The sequence below is a fragment of the Balaenoptera acutorostrata genome, chromosome 1 (genome assembly GCF_949987535.1).
Source record: "Balaenoptera acutorostrata chromosome 1, mBalAcu1.1, whole genome shotgun sequence".
NCBI lineage: Eukaryota > Metazoa > Chordata > Mammalia > Artiodactyla > Balaenopteridae > Balaenoptera > Balaenoptera acutorostrata.
Window position 1 is genome coordinate 89,804,150 of NC_080064.1, and position 19,964 is coordinate 89,824,113.

At 37.4% G+C, this 19,964-nt stretch overlaps 1 protein-coding gene across 4 annotated transcripts in view; it reads right to left on the reverse strand.

Moving 5' to 3' along the window:
- The window catches only part of DPH5 (diphthamide biosynthesis 5), a 37,015-nt gene extending 25,416 nt beyond the window's left edge, over window positions 1-11,599 (reverse strand). Inside the window, exons 1-4 of one of the 4 annotated variants that reach the window (XM_057534968.1) lie at window positions 11,531-11,599; window positions 10,609-10,766; window positions 9,166-9,213; window positions 3,186-3,310 (exon numbers count right to left, since the gene is read on the reverse strand). In XM_057534968.1, coding sequence (XP_057390951.1) covers window positions 3,186-3,310; window positions 9,166-9,213; window positions 10,609-10,743 — 308 coding nt within the window. In that variant the 5' untranslated portion in view covers window positions 10,744-10,766; window positions 11,531-11,599. Of the gene's footprint in view, window positions 1-3,185; window positions 3,311-9,165; window positions 9,214-10,608; window positions 10,767-10,991; window positions 11,123-11,324; window positions 11,477-11,530 lie in introns of those variants that run through there. The other 3 variants (XM_007169515.2, XM_007169514.2, XM_007169516.2) reach the window with 3 other exon arrangements.
- Between the last annotated feature and the right edge of the window lie 8,365 nt (window positions 11,600-19,964).

The following is a 19,964-nucleotide window of genomic DNA, read 5'->3' on the forward strand; positions in this document are numbered from 1 at the left end:
ACAGCACACTCTATCGGTTTTCCTCCTCCTCTGCTCTTGAGAGACCATGAAATGCCAGTTTCCTAGGGATTGATCATCCTAGGTCTTCTGTTCTTGTTCTTGTTCCTTCCTAATGTGATTCCATCCACTACTCAGGTTTTAAATACCATCTAGATACTGATGACTTCAAAAGTCATATAACCAGGATAAATCCTCCCTTGAGCTCCAGTAGCAGATATCAAATTGTCTATATGACATCCAAAACTTAAAACATTTCCAGAACCAATTCTTGTTTCCCCCAGCCCTTTTTCCTGCTGGTTTTCATCATTTAAAAAATGGCATCATCAACTACTCAGTTACTAAAGCCAGAATCCTTGAAGACTTACTTCTTTCCTTTTCCTCATCTACTATATACATCCGAGCATTTTTCCTTCTAAATTTTTCCCAGTTTGTCTTTTTCTTTCTTCTACCAGAGCTACCCTTGCCTCCCTAAAACCCATTCACTCAAGCATTTAGAGTGATCTTTTAAGAATGTCAATGAGATTGTGATTATTTGCTGCTTATAATCCTCTAAAAGTTTACCACTGTACTTCAAACAAAACCCCTACTCCCTCCAAAGGCTTACATGTCTGGATCCCACCTATCTATTTAACTCCTTCTCAGGTCCCTTTTCCCTTCACTCACTGAGCTCCAACCACTCTGGCCTTTCAGTTCCTTGAATACATTCTTGCTGTTCCCTCTGCTTAGAATGTTCTTCCCTTCTGCTTTTCCTTTTCCTTTTTAGATACCTGATTGAATATCACCTCCACATGAAGGATTTTCCATATGACCCTGCATAAATAAGTCTGTTCCTGTTAGTCTCTATTTTTTTTTTTTTTACAGATTTATTGATTTTTTTTAATTTATTATTTTTTCTTCAACTCATGTCAGTCTCCCTTATGAAACTGTAAACCCCATGAGTTATCATCTAATATATATCCAGCACATAGGAATGCCTGTCATGAGATAGGTGCTCAAAAGATATCTGCTGAATGGATGTCAGTCCAAATACACCTGGTCCTCCTTTGTCATGACCTCAGGCAAAATATTAACAATTCTTTCAATTAATATTTAATTGATGTCTACTATAAGCCAAGTATTGTGAAGGAAGCTAGGGAGATAAAAATGTGAAGGACAGCCTACAAATCTAAAGAGTAAATATACAAATTAAAAAATACTTTGTGAAGTAATATATGAAAACTAATATGAATAATATGTCAGCAGTTAGGAAGAGATATAACTTCTGGTTGGGTTAATTAGGAACTATATCACAGAGAATGTGATGTTTGAGTTGGGCTTTGAAAAATGAGTAGGTTTCTGACAGTCACAAATAGGGCAAAGGGCATTACAGATGAGGAAAACAGTTTGAACAAATGTGTGATGGTGAGAAAGCATGATGATCAGGGAAGGGCAAACTGGTTGGCTGAGTGTGGGTTTCAGTACAAGACTGGCAGGACACCAGTAGAAGAGCAGGCTAGACAGTATTTTTCATGTCTGGCCAATGATGGAGCTAATAATAGTCTAATTTTGAGCCCGGGTGAGATTTTAAAATTGTGGATCTACAAACATGAATTTGATCACAGCATAGGTAATGAGTTAAGAGTCTACACCTGGGGGCTTCCCTGGTGGCGCAGTGGTTGGGAGTCTGCCTGCCAATGCAGGGGACACAGGTTCGAGCCCTGGTCTGGGAAGATCCCACATGCCGCGGAGCAACTAAGCCCGTGAGCCACAACTACTGAGCCTGCGTGTCTGGAGCCTGTGCTCCGCAAAGGAAGAGGCCGCGACAGTGAGAGGCCCGCGCACCGTGATGAAGAGTGGCCCCCGCTCGCCGCAACTGGAGAAAGCCCTCGCACAGAAACGAAGACCCAACACAGCCAAAAGTAGACAAATAAATAAATTTATTAAAAAAAAAAAGAATCTACACCTGGACCACGTAAAAGGCTACTATATTAAATTAGTATAATGAGAGCTTGGATTAGGTAGAATAGTGGCTGCCACAGAGGAAAGGAAGGAAAGGATATGAAAAACTTGGTAAAACAAAAGTCAACAGCAGTGCTTCTCAAACTGTGTGAAAGGCCAATATTTTGTAAGTTCTAAATTGTCATGGAACATTAGTTTTGTAAAATGCAAAAAAATTAACTATTAGAAAAATAAAATATAAAATAATACAAAATACAAGCTCCAAATTTTTATTATTAGTTTCAGCAGAGATAAAATTATTTTGTAAAATTGCTATAAAAGTTTCTAAATGCTTACTTTCAATTTCTGTAGTTATCTCATCATGGACTGGTAAGTTTGTGGGCTGGCAATAGCCTGCAAATCTCACTTCAAGCAGCATTGGTTTACTGGACTTCATCAGTGACTGGATACCATTTGCAACTAAGTATAATAATGATACATAATCTCTGGCATCTCATATTGATATAAATTACTTTCTTTTTGACAGACACATGCACATGTAACTCCATTGTTTTGAAAAATTTCCTTGGTGGTGGGCTTACAGTGATTTAATTGTCCTTATGTTCCTTAAACCTGTGACATAAATCCTGGGTCACCAGCTGGAGAAAAAGAACTGTTCTGTTTGGCTTGACATTAGAGATTGATGATGCTTCACTAGACAAGTATAAGCCCATCTTTTTAGTAATGGGGAAGAACAGAGCTCCCAATGGATATAAGAAATTGAAATCTGAGGCTTGATAAATAATAAATTCAAGGCAAGTAAGGTGACAACAGTATTGCTAAATAGTAGATGATTAAAAAAGAAAAAAAAAAGCCTAGGACAAAGCAAGCAGAAGATACTTGCACTTACCTGCAAAATAAATGGCAGGTACAACTCTTGATAATGTAATATACTTATTTAATAATGATATACTAGTTTAGGTTGATGCCCTAAGTGACTTTCTAAAAAAGTAGCTGAAGCAACGATATAAACTTTAGAGTTGACACTTGATAATCAATGTAAGTGATACATGATGACATCCTTCCCAAATAAATTTTCTTCATTAATCTCAAAGATAACGAAAGTTTAAACTACAAAATTTTAGACAGAGCCTAGGTAAACAGTCCCCTATCAGGACCTGGAAGATAAAGTTTTAAATGTAATAAAAGAATTCTTAATGATTAAAAAAGTAAATAAATTAAAATTCAAAATATCTCCTTTGACTTACCCAAATGGATCACCAACTACAAGGAATGCAACATCACTGATATCAGCATCCTTTAAAATATTATTTGCTTCCTGTTCCACTTCTTCTCTATCAGCGAGAATCAATTTTCTTCCATAAAACTCTTCCTATAGATTTAAGTCCAATATAAAAATGAGACACAGGTGACCATTTCAACACACACATACACACCTCTCTCACACACATAAAACAGTCTTTGTCTGGGGCCAGTGCAAATCTTGGCAACCATCCAAACAGAGATCATTGACTACAACTCTTCAATGAGCTAGCCCTCTGTATCATGTTGCAATTAAACTCTGTCTTTGGGGCTATCTTAATATCCCAAGAGGAGGCAGACCTCCTAACACCTCAGGCTCTTTGCATTTTAAATTAACCTCTAAATTTGGGTCTAATAGACCAGGCCAAACATTGTAGGATGAATAGAGAACATGTATGCATGAGCCTGACTTCAGAAATACAGTACTGCAGAATAAATATATTAAACAATAATTATACACATACATGGTAGTTGGGTTTGATTAAATTTTCCTTAGGAAATCTATGGGACCTTGACTAAAAAAAAAGATAATTTCAATGAGAAACAGTAGAAAATTAAGATTTAGTTGTTTACAGAACCAGCAAACATTCCTGCATAATTGCAGGAAAGACTAATTTAAAACTGTATTTCCTAGTTCCTGCTAAAAAAGGCAGAGTTGCAGGAGCAAGAAAAGAATTCTAAATATATAATAAGTCTCCATACAAACTGCTTTGTGAACGAATCCCCAGAAGTTCAACTCTAAAGCACAAACCCAGGAGGCTGACCTTAACTGGAATGGCAGCATGTAAGTAAGAGTGTGCTAGTGGTCACGGGGTAGTGGTTACAACCTATTATGCAAGATCATGAATCTTATAACTGATTTCCTGTGGAGTAACATGTTGAATATAACTCAAATATAGTAAAAGTGGATGCACAGATAAATAATACTATTTCTTACATGCTGAGAAGTTTATTTTTGCCATAAGGATTATATCATATGTCAAAAGTTATAAGGATTGCTGTAATGGAAGAGTATCTGCTACTCAGTAATATTTGTCAAGCAAATGAGTAAATGAACAAATGATTAAGCATTTGAAGATAAAGGCTATAGTTCCAACTGTGATAATTATTTCCTAATACTTAACTAGAATCTGTTCCTCAAATGTGAAAAAAGATTCTTTCCTTTTCTCTGAATATCTTCTTAGAGATAACGTTCCAGAAGTTCCCAATGACAATGATGTTTTCATAGATGAAAATGTTTTATTTTCACTTGTACCACATATTTTTTCTTAATCCTTCATTTTTATACATCTTACTTTAATTTTGTAAGCCCAATAAACTTAACAGTTGCAGAGGGGACTTCCCTGGTGGTGCAGTGGTTAAGAATCCACCTGCCAATGCAGGGGACACGGGTTTGATCCCTGGTTAGGGAAGATCCCACATGCCGTGGAGCAACTAAGCCCATGCGCCACAACTACTGAGCCTGTGCTCTAGAGCCTGCGAGCCACAACTACTGAGTCCACGTGCCACAACTACTGAAGCCCGCACGCCTAGAGACTGTGCTCCGCAACGAGAAGCCACCGCAATGAGAAGCCCTCACACTGCAACCAAGAGTAGCCCCCGCTCGCCGCAAGTAGAGAAAGCCCGCGTGCAGCAACAAAGACCCAATGCAGCCAAAAACAAAACAAAACAAACAAACAAAAAACAACTGCAGAACATTTATATTCACATATGTAAGAGAACACACATATGATTACTGAAAACTGAAGGAAACAATGTTCTTTTCTGAACTAACATTTCTTAAAAATCAAGGAGTCACATGTTACTAGGTTAATGCTGGCAGTAATCCTATCCAATATTTTATAAATGACTTAACAACAGAAAACCCACTCTCTCCTCAAGACTTTTATCATGATCACTTCATATTTATTACTTACCCTAACCCAAGAAATATTTCATTATCTAATTGAAACAACAGATTATTTTTTAAAAACATCCTCCTTAAAGAGAAACACACATTAACACCTCAATATAATCAAATGGTTGATCCTCTTTAAAAAGAATGTTTAAAAAAAGGAAGAGATTGCTAAAGCAGAAATAGACTGGTACTACATTATTTTTATCTTAACCACTTATTTATGTATTCGTTCATCCACTCATTTGAAAAATATTTCTGTGTACGACCTCCATGCCAAGCTCTATGCATGATGCTGGGAAACTGTGTGAATGAGACACACATGACCTCTGCCCTATAGAGCATAATGTCTAGTGGGGAATTAACTACCACATTATATGTGCTATAGGAACATCAAAGCTAGTCAGGGTCAGGAAAGGAAAATTTAAAAAACAAGCAGCACCATTTAACAAATGATTTTAAATTTATACTATATATTATCCAATGATTGATTAGACAGTTTTCGTACAATCTCAGCTCTAATCTTCTCCATTCGTGAAAATGAAGGTAAAACTCAAAATTCGTTCTTAGTTTTACATTGGTGGGCTTTGTATATCAGGAAGAAAGTAAAAACTAACAGCTAAAATTACTTTTGGGTGTTTCTGGAAGGATACACAAGAAATTAGTAATGATTGCCTCCAGAAGGAAGAACTGGGATAGAAATCTTTTGATGTATATACCTTTTAGTATCTTTTGAGTTTCAAACTATTTAACATATTACCTAGTCAAAAAGTAGAAGAGCAGAGGCTCAAAGTAGCATATGGAAACAAATGCAAGAACAAAATCTTAAAAAGAAAACAAAAACACTAACATTTAAAGTAGGAATGGAAAAGTAAGGAGCTTACAAAGGGGACTGAGAAAAATGGAAAAGCAGGAATAAAACCAATAGAGAGCCATGTCTTGAAAGTCGGTTTCAAGGAATAGTCAACTATGTCAAAAGAAGTAAACCAGACAAGAATTCAAAACTATCCTCTGGAGTTCTTGCTACTAAATAATTGTTCAAAAAACAGAAGTATTTCAGAGAAATGGAAGTCAGCTTGTAGAAGTCTTGAGACGTAAGGGGACGTGGGGGGACAAGAGAAGTATACTGCTTTTTCAAAAAGCTTTGGAAAAAGGAGAGAGAAACAGAATAATAACTATGGGGAAAAGAGGTTTAAAAAAGGAGAGTTTTCAGAATGGACAATACACTTGATCCTTGAAGAATGCAGGGGTTAGGGGTGCCGACCCTTCACAAAGTCAAAAATCTGAGTATAACCTATAGTCAGCCCTCCATATCCGTGATTCCTCCATAACCGTGGATTCAACCAACCTCGAATCAAGTAGTACTGTAGTATTTACTATGAAAAAAAAACCCAAATATAAGTGGATCTGTGCAGTTCAAACTCAAGCTGTTCAAGGGTCAACTGTATTTGACCCTTGAGAGGACAAAAGGATATTAATATAGATCAAACGTAAAGAAGAAAGAATAATTGACAGGAGTAAGGTTCCAGAGGAATGGAGAGAAGAAGTTTGAAAGAAAACCCATCTAGATGGCATTAGACTTGAACAGGAAGAGAACCTCATCTTACAAGTCATTTTCTAAGACTGGAGGGAGGACAGATTCAGATTTAGGGTAAGGATAAATAGGAAGCTAATAAAGGTCATAGCTGATGGCCTCATTTTTCTCAATGCAAAGTTCTTTACTGTTCTCTCCTATCCCTCCAATCTCAACCCACAGCAGTTAGATAGGAGGACAAGGAAACAGAGTTGGCTGGTATACCCAGGTGAAGTAGGTTAGGAAGAAAAGAGAAGGAACAATGATAAATATAATTAACACTGCTGTACTCTACATATGAAAGTTGTTACAAGAGTAAATCCGAAGAGTTCTCATCACAAGGAAAACAATTCTTTTTCTTTTACTTTGTATCTATATGAGATGATGGATGTTAACTAAACTTACTGTGATCATTTCATGATGTGAGAAAGTCAAATCATTATGTCACTTATACACTTTAAACTTTTACAGTGCTGTATATCAATTATATCTCAATAAAACTGGAAGGAGAAAAAGAGGGAAAAGATACACCAGAGGAAAATGAAAGTTATTTCGGTGTTGCCCAAGAACAAGTTATAGCAAGTATTTGTTTTTCTCCTCCCTGCTTTTGCTCACTATTATTTTTTCTTCAGCAAGGAATGTTCTTTCTCTTCCCCTTATCAAATCTTATCTATAATAATAACTATCTCTTGCTCTTCCCTTTATCAAATATCATCTATAATAACAATATCTGTAATAATACATTTACAATGGGCTTACTCTGTGGTCTTCTAAGAACTTATGCATATGAATTCATTTAATCTTTACCACAATTTATGACATAGGCACTATTTTTATTCCTGTTTTACAGATAAGAAAAAGAGCAAAGAAAATTTAAATGACTGCCCAAGGACACAGAACATTAGTTGACTGCAGGACTTCACAGAACTGCAAATGGGGCATAGACAAGCAGAGATGAATGATCTCCTCTGCTTTATGCAGGGTAGCTAGGGCCCCAAAGTTAGTCCTCGCCGGCCATGAGCAGCTTCCTCCATTTATCCTGAAGAGCTATACAAATATTATCATTTTGTATTTGGACCATGATTTAAACAAAAGAAACAAAACAAAAATAAAACAATTGAGATGTGTCATTTTAAAACATAGCTCAAATTCCATCTGTTCCATAGTATTCCCTGACCAGCACAGCCTGAAGTGACCTTCTCTCTTACATGTACCCCAATTGTAATTAATAACTAGTACCTATTTGAGATAGCTTCTACTACTTAATTGGTGAAAAAGTGTTGGCTTAAATAAAATAATCAAGTTCTTGTCAGCAATATAATTTTATAGTTTCTCTCTTCCACTACTGTCATGAATTGTTATTTACATCTTCCAGTATTATTTAAGTTTTCCTGGGTAAACGCAGATGAATCATGACCCACTTGAGAACAAAGATCATAGCTTATATCTCGTTGTATAACGTATACAGGTGCGTTATATCAGATAGGCACATAGATAATAATTTAGCCACAGAAAGTGCCTAAAGAAATCCAAACTGTATATACCAAAACTAAAACTCTTTCCTGGATTCACTGTCTCTAGTTTAATTAACTTCTGAATAATAGGGAATATATAAACGATACTACCCATCTGGCAATTTGAAAATAATAGCTTTCAATGTAAGAACAGATAAATTCTAGATTTCTTTAGCAACATCCATGTGTGCTTTTAAAAAAATTATTTTGTGTAATTAGTGATAAAAGAAAGCATATATTCATTACAGAAAACAGAATTTTCCCATCTTTTTTTCACTGTATAATAACCGTCTAGACTTATTGAGACCAGATTGTACGAGCACATCTTAACAACTTTTTAAGTAATTTGTTTAAAAAAGAAAGAAAAGGTAGAAATTAAAGGAAGAAAGAAAGTGGCTGAAGATAAAGTGGTTCTAAAATTTTACTGGGCAGTATAAGGCATGATTGTATTTATTTATACCTTACTTTATTCCAGAAAGGATTCATTTAAGGTGGCTGATGTATGGAAAGTTGTTCAGGGAAGAACATGAATTGAGGACCCAGAGGGGCTCATGGAGAGCAGATCAGTGGCATTTTGTGACAGGGAGGGATCCAGGATTGACCACTTTACCTGAATTCTAACTTCTCTGTAGGTGTTCTGTGACGTTATATTTTGTGAAGCTATTACCTATCCCTAAGAGTACAGAGACACAGTATGGTCAAAAGTGGTGGATCTCAACTGAGGACTGCTTTGGCCCATATTCTGGCTCTATCATTCACTATCTGTATGACCCTGGACAAGTTTCTCTGTGCCTCTAAAACTGTGAACAGTAATTAAAGAGTAATAATCCTGTTCTACATGTAAAGTGTTTAAAACAGTGCATAATAAGTGTTCTAAAAATATTAGCACTTTTTATTGTTGAGGAATAGAATTCTAGTACCTTAACAAAGTACATATAATTTACCTGTGAGGTTGAGCTCAGCCCCAGATCTTGACCCTGTATGTAGTAACTCTACAAATATGTTTTTGGGGAAAAAAAATAATACTTAAAAAAAATCATAGCAACCGAAATTAACATTTAGCTAGCACTTAAATTTGCAAAGCACTTTCACATACATCATCTTAATAAATGATATAATCTTAATAGCCTTCCAACTGATTATTATCTCCATTTGACAAATGAAGAAACTGAGGTTTAGAGACGTTTGGAAATGTATCTGTTAACAACTCATGTTTTCTGAACACTTTTGTGCCAGACGCTATGCTAAAATCCTATAAGGTAGGCATTTCTGTCCTCTTTTTACAAAGTAAGAAACTACTTGTCCAAGGTCACATGTTAACATGTGACAGAGCAAAGACATAAAACCAGGTCCAATTCTATAAAACTACTGATTTATTTGTCTATATTCTCTAAAAAGATTTTAAGTTCATTCTAATTGTCCTTTACCACTAGAGAGGAACATTTCTATCATCTTGAACTTGGATATTCTGGCTCCATCCTAATAAACTGGAGCCAACAAATCAAAGCTGGTCATTAGACACAACTTTTATTTCAATGCATGGCCAATCAAGTAGCAGTCCTTCTTTAAGATTTTAAAGAAACTCTGAGACCTTCAGAATTCTCTGGGCTGTGAATCTGAGAGGCCAGAAGACCTGAAATTCTCTAGGTCACCTTTTTCTCTGGAAGACTTGATACACCAATCCTAAAATGTTCTCCCTCCTCCTATAACATGTCCATCAATCTTTTCATCTTAATTTACATTCTATTTGAAATTTGACAATGAACCTGAATTTGACCCCTCCTCCAAAATTTACTGAGCCCTTAGCAAAGCCAGGTAAATGTATGATATACTAGCAAATTCTATGGTTACTAAGTTCCAGGCTCACTCAATACATCCAAGTGTATGAGTATAAGCCTTACTGGGAGATGTCTATTCAAAGGTTAGATCTCTCTGGATATGATACAGACAGAAAGGCGATTACCACTCCCTATGGAAATACTTCAAAGGGGGGAGGTTTTCAGCTTGGTTCCTGAATACATAACCAGCTCATTAAGGCTGTGTTAGCACCTCATTAGCACTCAACTCAGAAAGGATTTCTTGGCTATCTCATGAAATATGGGATTCTGATAATTATCCCCAGGAGTGTAAAATAACTTTCCTGTTTAATGGAGAAAGCTACACAGTTAGACTTGTAAAGTAAGAAAAAGCACGCTTTCATTTTCCAAGTCACTTGGTTAGTGTGTTATTTCCATTCTTGTACTCCTCAGATTCTTAATAATAAGCAGGGCATGTGTTTTAAAGGGTTTGAACCAACAGACCTGAAAAATTCGGCTCAGCTTGGTGTAATAAAAATCAGCTGTTAAATATCGTTCTTCCCAGGAGGCTGGAAAGCCTTAAGCACCTACCAGAACTTCCTTCCCTACAGTCAGGACTGAGGTATAGGCTTCCAGATACACTCGACTGCAGCGTCTTACAACTTCCAGCCCCTTGACTGTGATGTCCTTGGCATCTCCCAGGCCCAAACCGATCATGTAAAGCATTTCAAAGTCCAGGGGGAGGGCGACTGCAGGACGAAATGAATAAGAAAATCAAGTGTCAGCTACATGGAGGATGCCTAAAATCTAGTGATGAACACTTAGACGAAAACCAAAATAGCACGAGGAGGGACGGCATGTCACAAGGAGGGAGGTTTAAGAATCTTACTTCAAGCCTTTTAAATAAGGATTGTATTGTTTTTAAACAACCCTACTCGCTTTCTCTCTTGTTACACAAACCTAGGAGCAATTACCCTTTGAGAGAATCGTAGCTGGATCACCGTCCTCCCCAAACTCCTATCTGCCGCGGTTTCCCAGAAACAGCTGCCCAACCGGAGGATTTGCGCGGAGCGAGGATCCACGCTGCAGCCTCACCTACGGTGCCGCAAAGCGCCGGCGGTGCGCTTTGCGGCACTTTACGACTAGCTGGAAGGGATGGCTCGTTCCGGCACCTGGCGGGCGACCTTGTCCAGCCGCGACTAAAGAATGACACGCAGGATGCTGGGGCGGGGAGGCGAAAGGTTAGCCGGTCAGAGGGAGTCTGACCAGTGCCCCCAGCATGACATTTGGGAAGGGACGACGCCTACCTGCGATCCCCTATGTTTAAGCCCGCAGCCTGGGACCGGCTAAGTGCAGGAGCTCTTCGCCCGCGAGGAGAGCCGGCCGCGAAGTTGGCCCGAGGAGCCCCACGCCCTCCCCCTCTCCTCCTCCAGACACACGAGGGGTTGGCGGGTGGAAGGGGTTTCCCTAGTCTGCCCTGGGATTGCCCAAGTGCTCAGGTTCCCATCCTCGCCTTTTCATTCGGCCGTAGTTTCACCAGCTGCCTCCCTCGTGAGCTGCCAGCTTGGCAACCCCGTTGGTGAGTGTTAGTTCAGATTTCCCAGCGGGGCGGTGATTCCTTGGGTCTGTCCCCAAGACCTCATTCTGGAGTGCCCCAAGGGGCGTGACGGGAATCTGCCTCAGTCATCGTCAGTGTCGGGAAGCCCAAGACCCTCCTGTGCCCCGAGAAGTGACCTTTAAGAATGCTCAGGGATTTCAGACCTCGTCCCAATGCTTCCACAGGGGGAATTCTTAAAGTGGTTGGTTAAATGGCAGTTCCAATGTCGAAATGATTTGTTTTGACTGAATATGCTCTTCCTAAGGTCACTAATGACCTCATCCAAGTTCAGAAGACAAGTTCCATTGCTTATCTCAGTAGACTGTTGATTATTCAGAGTTTTCCTTGTGCTTCTCTGACAATGCCTTGTGTCTTTTTTGCTCAACTCCGCTTCCTTTAGCCTAGGCTTATCCTTTCTCCCCGAATTTCATCCACCTTTTGGCCTTCTCATTGTGTACACTCTTAGTGATTGGTTCTATCCACTCACATTATATCAATCCATTCCTCAATAAACAAAAATAAACTCAAAATGTCTCATAGATGTAAGTGAAAAACTTGAAACTTCCAAAGGAAAACAGGAGAAAATATTTGTGACCTTAGGCAAAGATTTCTTAGGTGCAACACCAAAAGCATGATGCAGAAAAGATAAAATGAAAAAATTATACTTAAACAAAATAAAAACTATGGTCTTCAGAAAACACTGAAGCCACACACTGGGAGAAAATATTTGCAAAGCATATATCTGGTAGAAGACATATTGAGAACATACAAATAACTCTCAAAACACAATAATAAGAAAACAAATTAAATTTCTAAATGGGGAAAAATTATGAGCAGACACATCCCCAAAGAAGTTACATGAATAACAAATAAACGTTTGAAAATATGCAAAACATCATTAGACATTAGGGAAATAAAAATTAAAACCACCATGAGCTACTACTACACACCTATTAGAATGGCTAAAATCAAAAACAAAAACAAAATCCCGAATATCCAGTCTCACAATTTCAAATATCTCTTATGTTTTGCTGACTCAAATTTCAACCTCCCATTCAGACCTCCTCCTCAGCATCCTGTATTTAACTTCCTTCTGGAAATCATCTAGATAACCCAGAGGCATGTCAAATCCAACACATCCAAAGCTGAATCCATCAGCTTTCAACTTGGCTTTTGCTTCTGTGTTATCTACTTTGATTGGAGGACGTTGTTATCTATTGACTCGTATCCAATCCAGACACCTAGAAATCACCTCACATTTTAATCTGACAATCTGCTGGTCTTTCTCAGTAGAAACCACACCTACCATCACAATCTTGATTCAGGTCCTCATTATGTCACTCCTGCAGCTGGTCACCATGTCTCCCTCACAGTCATCCTTCTGTCAGGAGCCAGGGAGATCTAGCTAAGATACAATCTGAAAATGTCACTCCACTTCTAAATCCTTATCAGGCCAAGAGAAAGTCCAGGCTCCTTTATATACCCCACAAGATCATCCATGATATGACAACTGCCTACCTCCATAGCTTCATCTGTCTCCATTACATACCATGAGTTTTTCTCTAACAGTACAGTTCTGGGCCCACAACATGCTGCTCTGTGCCTTTAGTCAGGCGGCCACCTCAGCATGGAATACCCTCTCCCATTTTCTCCTGCCTAAATCACTGCTATACCCATTCTTTAAGACTAAACTCAGCAAGCAGTCCCAGAGATCCCCCAGCTAGGTTAGGTATCTCCTTTTTCTTACAGTAACACTCCACACATATACTTACTGGTCAATTTAAGTGTTTTGTAACTGTGTATCTTCTTTACCAAACCGTGAATTTCATGAAGTCAGGGACTGTATTTCATTTATATTCTCATCCCTAAGCCTTAGCACAGTGTCTGGCACATGGTAGGTATTCAATAAATCTTTATTAAATAGGTCATTATCCACTACTAGCTGAGCAATTTCTTTGAGATGATGTCTTTTTCTGTCTTTACGAAATGCAGGGAGTGATATGCTTTTGATGATTACCAAAATATCATCGATGGAATTATCAAACATAAAGATGCCTTGCTTATGACGCTTTAGAAAGTCATTTATGTTGAAAGGCTTATGACACATATCACATATACTTTATACGCACAAAACATACATACCTAAGCATATAGCTGATTAAATGATATCATATTTAGTATGTAAATTTTCCAATGTACTGGTCATTTTTTAACATGTTTTTGTTTTGATTTTCTTTAAGTGATTTCAAACAGCTTCACAGGGAAAGGGCATTGCCAAAAAGAATAATTAGTAATCCAAAGGAAGGTATACTTTATCTCCTTTCAGGAAATCTATATTGAAAATGAAGTTATTCTGAGTAGGTAAAGAAATATTGTATTTTTAGACACAGAAGTAATTTCAAGTCTTACTTTTCAAAATTCAGTCAAAGGAACTTACTCAATTATAATTATATAATTATAATTATATAATTCTTGAACAAACAAACCTTTCTGCCTGCCTTCATTTCTCAATAGCAGTGTGAATTTGGAGGACTTTTCTGGAGGTAGATTGATAAAGGTGTTATGGCAGTCTTTTTCCTCCTCAACTCAGTATAAGCGGCAAAAACTGGTCTCATCTTTTTTTGCAGAATTATTCTGTGTGATTTGGTTTCTCCCTTGCCATGTAAAACAGGTTTCAAGTATGATTGCATTTTCCCCAACAATTTATCGTTAAAAATTTCAAATATATAGAAAAGTTAAAACAATTTTACAGTAAATGTCCATATAGTGACCTCCTAGGTTCTACAGTTTTAACATTTTGCTGTGTTTTTTCAATCATATATTTATCCATCCACTCAGCCATCAACCCATGTTATTATTTTGTTGCATTTCCAAGGGAGTTACAGACATAAGTACACATATGATTGCATTTTGTGTGAAAGATAAACCCCTCATCTAGGTAACAGATTAACAAAACATACATACCTAAGCATATAGCTGATTAAATGATATCATTTCTTCATCTAATTTTGGCAGGGCCTTGACAATTTTGCTTTAAAACAGTTTCAAATTAGTTTTTAATCAACACTGTAACATTATTTTGATGATAATGAAAGCAAATAGAATATTTATTTCTAATGTCATAGCAAATATGAAATTTCATACGTAGCAGAAGAGAGGGGCATGGTTATAGAGAACCATTATTCTAGGGGAAAAAAGGGGGGGGGGGTAAAAGCCTTTTTAGTGTAAAGAATAACAAGGATACATGGGGGGCTTGAAGAGTTTTCTGCTTTCTATTTCTCCTTTCATGTAGGACAATACTAAATCATCCCTGAGGGTAAACATTCATGCCTTTCCTGAAAGATCTTTAAGATGCTTTTATAACCTTTGTTAGTAACTCATTTTTAGTACCTTGACTGTCAGAAATTCTTCTTATAGCTAATCTAAGACCTTCAAGCAGTAGTCATAAACTGTGAAAAAGAGATGCAGATAGTCATAAGAAGTTAATGCTGATGGGTTTTCCATTCCATTGTCATAAACACATCATATAGTAGTTTTATATTAAAGTGATAACAACATGGTTGAGACACTGCATTACATTATGAACAAATTGTAATTACCTTTCATCTGAAAGGAGTCATCATTCAATTTTCCTATTTGAGTTCATTGTGTGTCTTTTGAAAAGAAGATATCAGGGCTACTGAGTAAACTCCATCTGACCTTATTGTGAATAGAGAGTATTATTTTACTCTGAAGCTGTTCCCAGAGATTGCCTCTTTGTTAGAGGAAATTTTGATTAATATTCGTAGAGCTTAGAAACCCTGAATTGATTGATAGTCATTATTTTCTAACAATTCACAAATAAGTTATAATTAAAGATAGCATTGCTTCAGAAGACAGAGTTGTATTTACTAAGACCAAGAAAAGTTCTGAAATTACATTATTGTGCATTTGCTTACTCAGGGGGCAAAAGGGTAATTGTTTATTCAGTGATCTTGCTCATCTACACATTTTACATGATGTGATCATGTAAAATGCACAATAATATTTTTTTTAAAAACCCTCCATATCCATAGTGATTTTCTGTGAAAAATATGGAATTTTTACTGTTATTTTTAACCCTAGCTTAATAGATTGAAAGAGTAACCATGTGGACTGATTGTAAGAAAATCAGGGCTTCCCTGGTGGCGCAGTGGTTGAGAATCTGCCTGCCAATGCAGGGGACGCGGGTTCGAGCCCTGGTCTGGGAAGATTCCACATGCCGCAGAGCAACTCGGCCCGTGAGCCACAATTACTGAGCCTGCGCGTCTGGAGCCTGTGCTCGGCAACGAGAGGCCGCGATAGTGAGAGGCCCACGCACCGCAATGAAGAGTGGCCCCTGCACCGCGATGAAGAGTGGCCCCCGCTTGCCACAACTAGAGAAAGCCCTCGCACAGAAACGAAGACCCAACAAAGCCATACATACATACATATATACATAAATAAAAAGAATGTAAGCAGACAAGAATAGCATTAAAAAAATTTTTTTTTAAAAATAAAGAAAGAAAGAAAGAAAGAAAATCACTTACAGCCCTATATTTTTGTGTCAAGTAACTCCCCAAGATGTTTCCTTGTGTGTGTAAACTTTATATATGTTGAATGAATGAGTGCATATCTACATATGGTAATATATTATAAATACATTTTTTTACTCATAAGGGAAGAACTGTGCAGAGAGAAGTTTGCATAATTATTAAGAACTCAGGTTTTCATGTCATTCAGACCTTGGTTTAAGTTTAGGTGTTTTCTGTTCAGTAGTGTTACTGAACCAAACTTGGGTCTGCTTACCTGCGCACAATAAAGCCAATCTACTGACAATGAGTTGTGGTGATGGGAAGTGCAGCATTTATTGCAGGGTGCCAAGCAAGGAGAACAGGCAGCTCATGCTCAAAAGACCCAAACTCCCCAATGGCTTTCAAGGAAGGGGTTTAAAGGCACTGTGAGGGAGGGGACTGCAGGGTACATGATCAGCTCATGCGTAGTTCTCAGATTGGTTGGCATCAAGGTAAAGTTTCAAGCATCATCAACCTTTGGGTTTCAATGGGTCTAGGGTCTATGTGCGTGTGGTCAGTGTTTTTTCAACTGGTGGGGGTCTGCTTCCTCTAAAAACAACTTAGGAATGTGTGTCAGGCCTTTATATCTTTTAGGGAACTGGGAGTTCGGTGATTCTGCCATGTGGCAGATTTATAGTCTAAACTGTTACCAGTTTCCCAGCCCAATGGCTATTTGTCTCTACATTTTCACATTTCCTAATCATTAACTCTTGAGTCAGCCTTTTGAGACTCAAGGGAGGCCTGGGAAACTAAAGCAAAAGCCTTTTACTTCAAAGGACAGGGACACAGGGGCTTGTATATGGTTTCAGTAGTTCATTCCCTTTCTAAACCTCAGTTTTCTCATCTGTGGAAATAGAGATAGTAATACCATCCCTCATAGGATTATTGTGAGGATAAATGAAAGAATACATATTAAGGACTTAGCATAATGTCAGGCAATTAGGAAAGATTCAGTCAACACTGGCAGATATGGAGTTTGAAATTAATTTTATAGTAATCTACAGTGTCCATCAGATTATGAGAATCAGCCCTTATCTCCCACCTAGATTGGTTCTCATTCTTTTCCTCATTCACAATAGTTCTCTGAAATCATTACATAGTTCATTATAGACCAGTCCTCTAGATGGACTATTTTATTGATTCACAAAGGGTCATCTTAAGCAAACATTATTATTATACTCTGAGGTACTCTTTCTGAGAAAAACTTTGTTTCTATCATTTAATTGAGTTTAGCACTGTAAACTTGATTGACACCAAATAAATGTTGCTTGGCAATATGTTAATACTTAAAATAGAAGATGGCTAGCATGCAGATGGACTTTGTTTCTTAGTATTCTAGTAAACAAAATCTACTGATGAGCAGAGAAGATGTTCACTTGGGTTCTAAACAATTAACTTTTAAAAATTTTAGATACTCAACAACAATTAAAAAAAATAATTGTGGTACATTCATACAATACAATATTATACAGCAATGAAAAAAAATGAACTACTGCTACATAAAACAACATGGATGAATCTCAGAATCTCAACATGGATAAGTAAAAGAGTACCTTGGAGATGGGATATAGCTTACATACAGCAAAGTCCACAAAATTTTAAGGGTACAATTTGATAAATCTGCTCTGAACATTGTATCTGATTTTTGTTGGACATAAGCACTCATTTCTCTCGGTATATACCCAGGAATTGGAATTGCTAGGTTATAGGATGCATGTGTTTTTACTTCAGCAGATGGTGCCAAACAGTTTTCCAAAGTGTTTGTACAATTTACATTCTCTCCAACAAGAGATGAGAGTTCCTGTTCCCCCATTTCCTTGCCAGTACTTGGTACGGCAATCAGAGAAGAAAAAGAAATAAAAGGAATACAAATTGGAAAAGAAGAAGAAAAACTGTCACTGTTTGCAGATGACATGACACTATACATAGAGAATCCTAAAGACGCCACCAGAAAACTACTAGAGCTAATCAATGAATTTGCTAAAGTTGCAGGATACAAAATTAATGCACAGAAATCTCTTGCATTCTTATACACTAATGATGAAAAATCTGAAAGAGAAATTAAGGAAACACTCCCATTTACCATTGCAAGAAAAAGAATAAAATACCTAGGAATAAACCTACCTAAGGAGACAAAAGACCTGTATGCAGAAAACTATAGTACACTGTTGAAAGAAATTAAAAATGATACCAACAGATGGAGAGATATACCATGTTCTTGGATTGGAAGAATCAATATTGTGAAAATGACTATACTACCCAAAGCAGTCTACAGATTCAATGCAATCCTTATCAAATTACCAATGGCATTTTTTACAGAACTAGAACAAAAAATCTTAAAATTTGTATGGAGATACAAAAGACCCCAAATAGCCAAAGCAGTCTTGAGGGAAAAAAACAGAGCTGGAGGAATCAGACTCCCTGACTTCAGACTATACTACAAAGCTATATTAATCAAGACAATATGGTACTGGCACAAAAACAGAAATATAGATCAATGGAACAGGATAGAAAGCCCAGAGATAAACCCACGCACCTATGGTCAACTAATCTATGACAAAGGAGGCAAGGATATACAACGGAGAAAAGACAATCTCTTCAATAAGTGGTGCTGGGAAAACTGGACATCTACATGTAAGAGAATGAAATTAGAACACTCCCTAACACCATACACAAAAATAAACTCAAAATGGATTAGAGACCTAAATGTAAGACTGGACACTATAAAACTCTTAGAGGAAAACATAGGAAGAACATTCTTTGACATAAATCACAGAAAGATCTTTGTTGGCCCACCTCCTAGAGTAATGGAAATAAAAACAAAAATAAACAAATGGGACCTAATGAAACTTGAAAGCTTTTGTAAAGCAAAGGAAACTACAAACAACAAGAAAAGACAACCCTCAGAATGGGAAAAAATATTTGCAAACGTTTCAACGGACAAAGGATTAATCTCCAATTATATAAACAACTCATGCAGCTCAATATTAAAAAAACAAAGAGCCCAATCAAAACATGGGCAGAAGATCTAAATAGACATTTCTCCAAAGAAGACATACAGATGGCCAAGAGGCACATGAAAAACTGCTCAACATCACTAAGTATTAGAGAAATGCAAGTCAAAAGTACAATGAGGTATCACCTCACACCGGTCAGAATGGTCATCTTCACAAAATCTACAAACAATAAATGCTGGAGAGGGTGTGGAAAAAAGGGAACCCTCTTGCACTGTTGGTGGGAATGTAAATTGATACAGCCACTATGGAGAACTGCATGGAAGTTCCTTAAAAAACTAAAGTTAGAATTACCATGTGACCCAGCAATCCCACTACTAGGCATATACCCAGAGAAAACCATAATTCAAAAAGAAACATGCACCCAAATGTTCATTGCAGCACTATTTACAGTAGCCAGGCCATGGAAGCAACCTAAATGCCCATTGACAGACGAATGGATAAAGAAGATGTGGTACATATATATAATGGAATATTACTCAGCCATATAAAGGAATGAAAGTGGGTCATTTGTAGAGACGTGGATGAATCTAGAGACTGTCATACAGAGTGAACTAAGTCAGAAAGAGAAAAACAAATATCACATATTAACGCATATATGTGGAACCTAGAAAAATGGTACAGATGAACTGGTTTGCAGGCAGAAATTGAGACCCAGATGCAGAGAACAAACGTATGGACACCAAAGAGGGGAAAGCAGCGGCGGGTGGGCGTGGTGGTGTGATGAATTGGGAGATTGGGATTGACATGTATACACTGATGTGT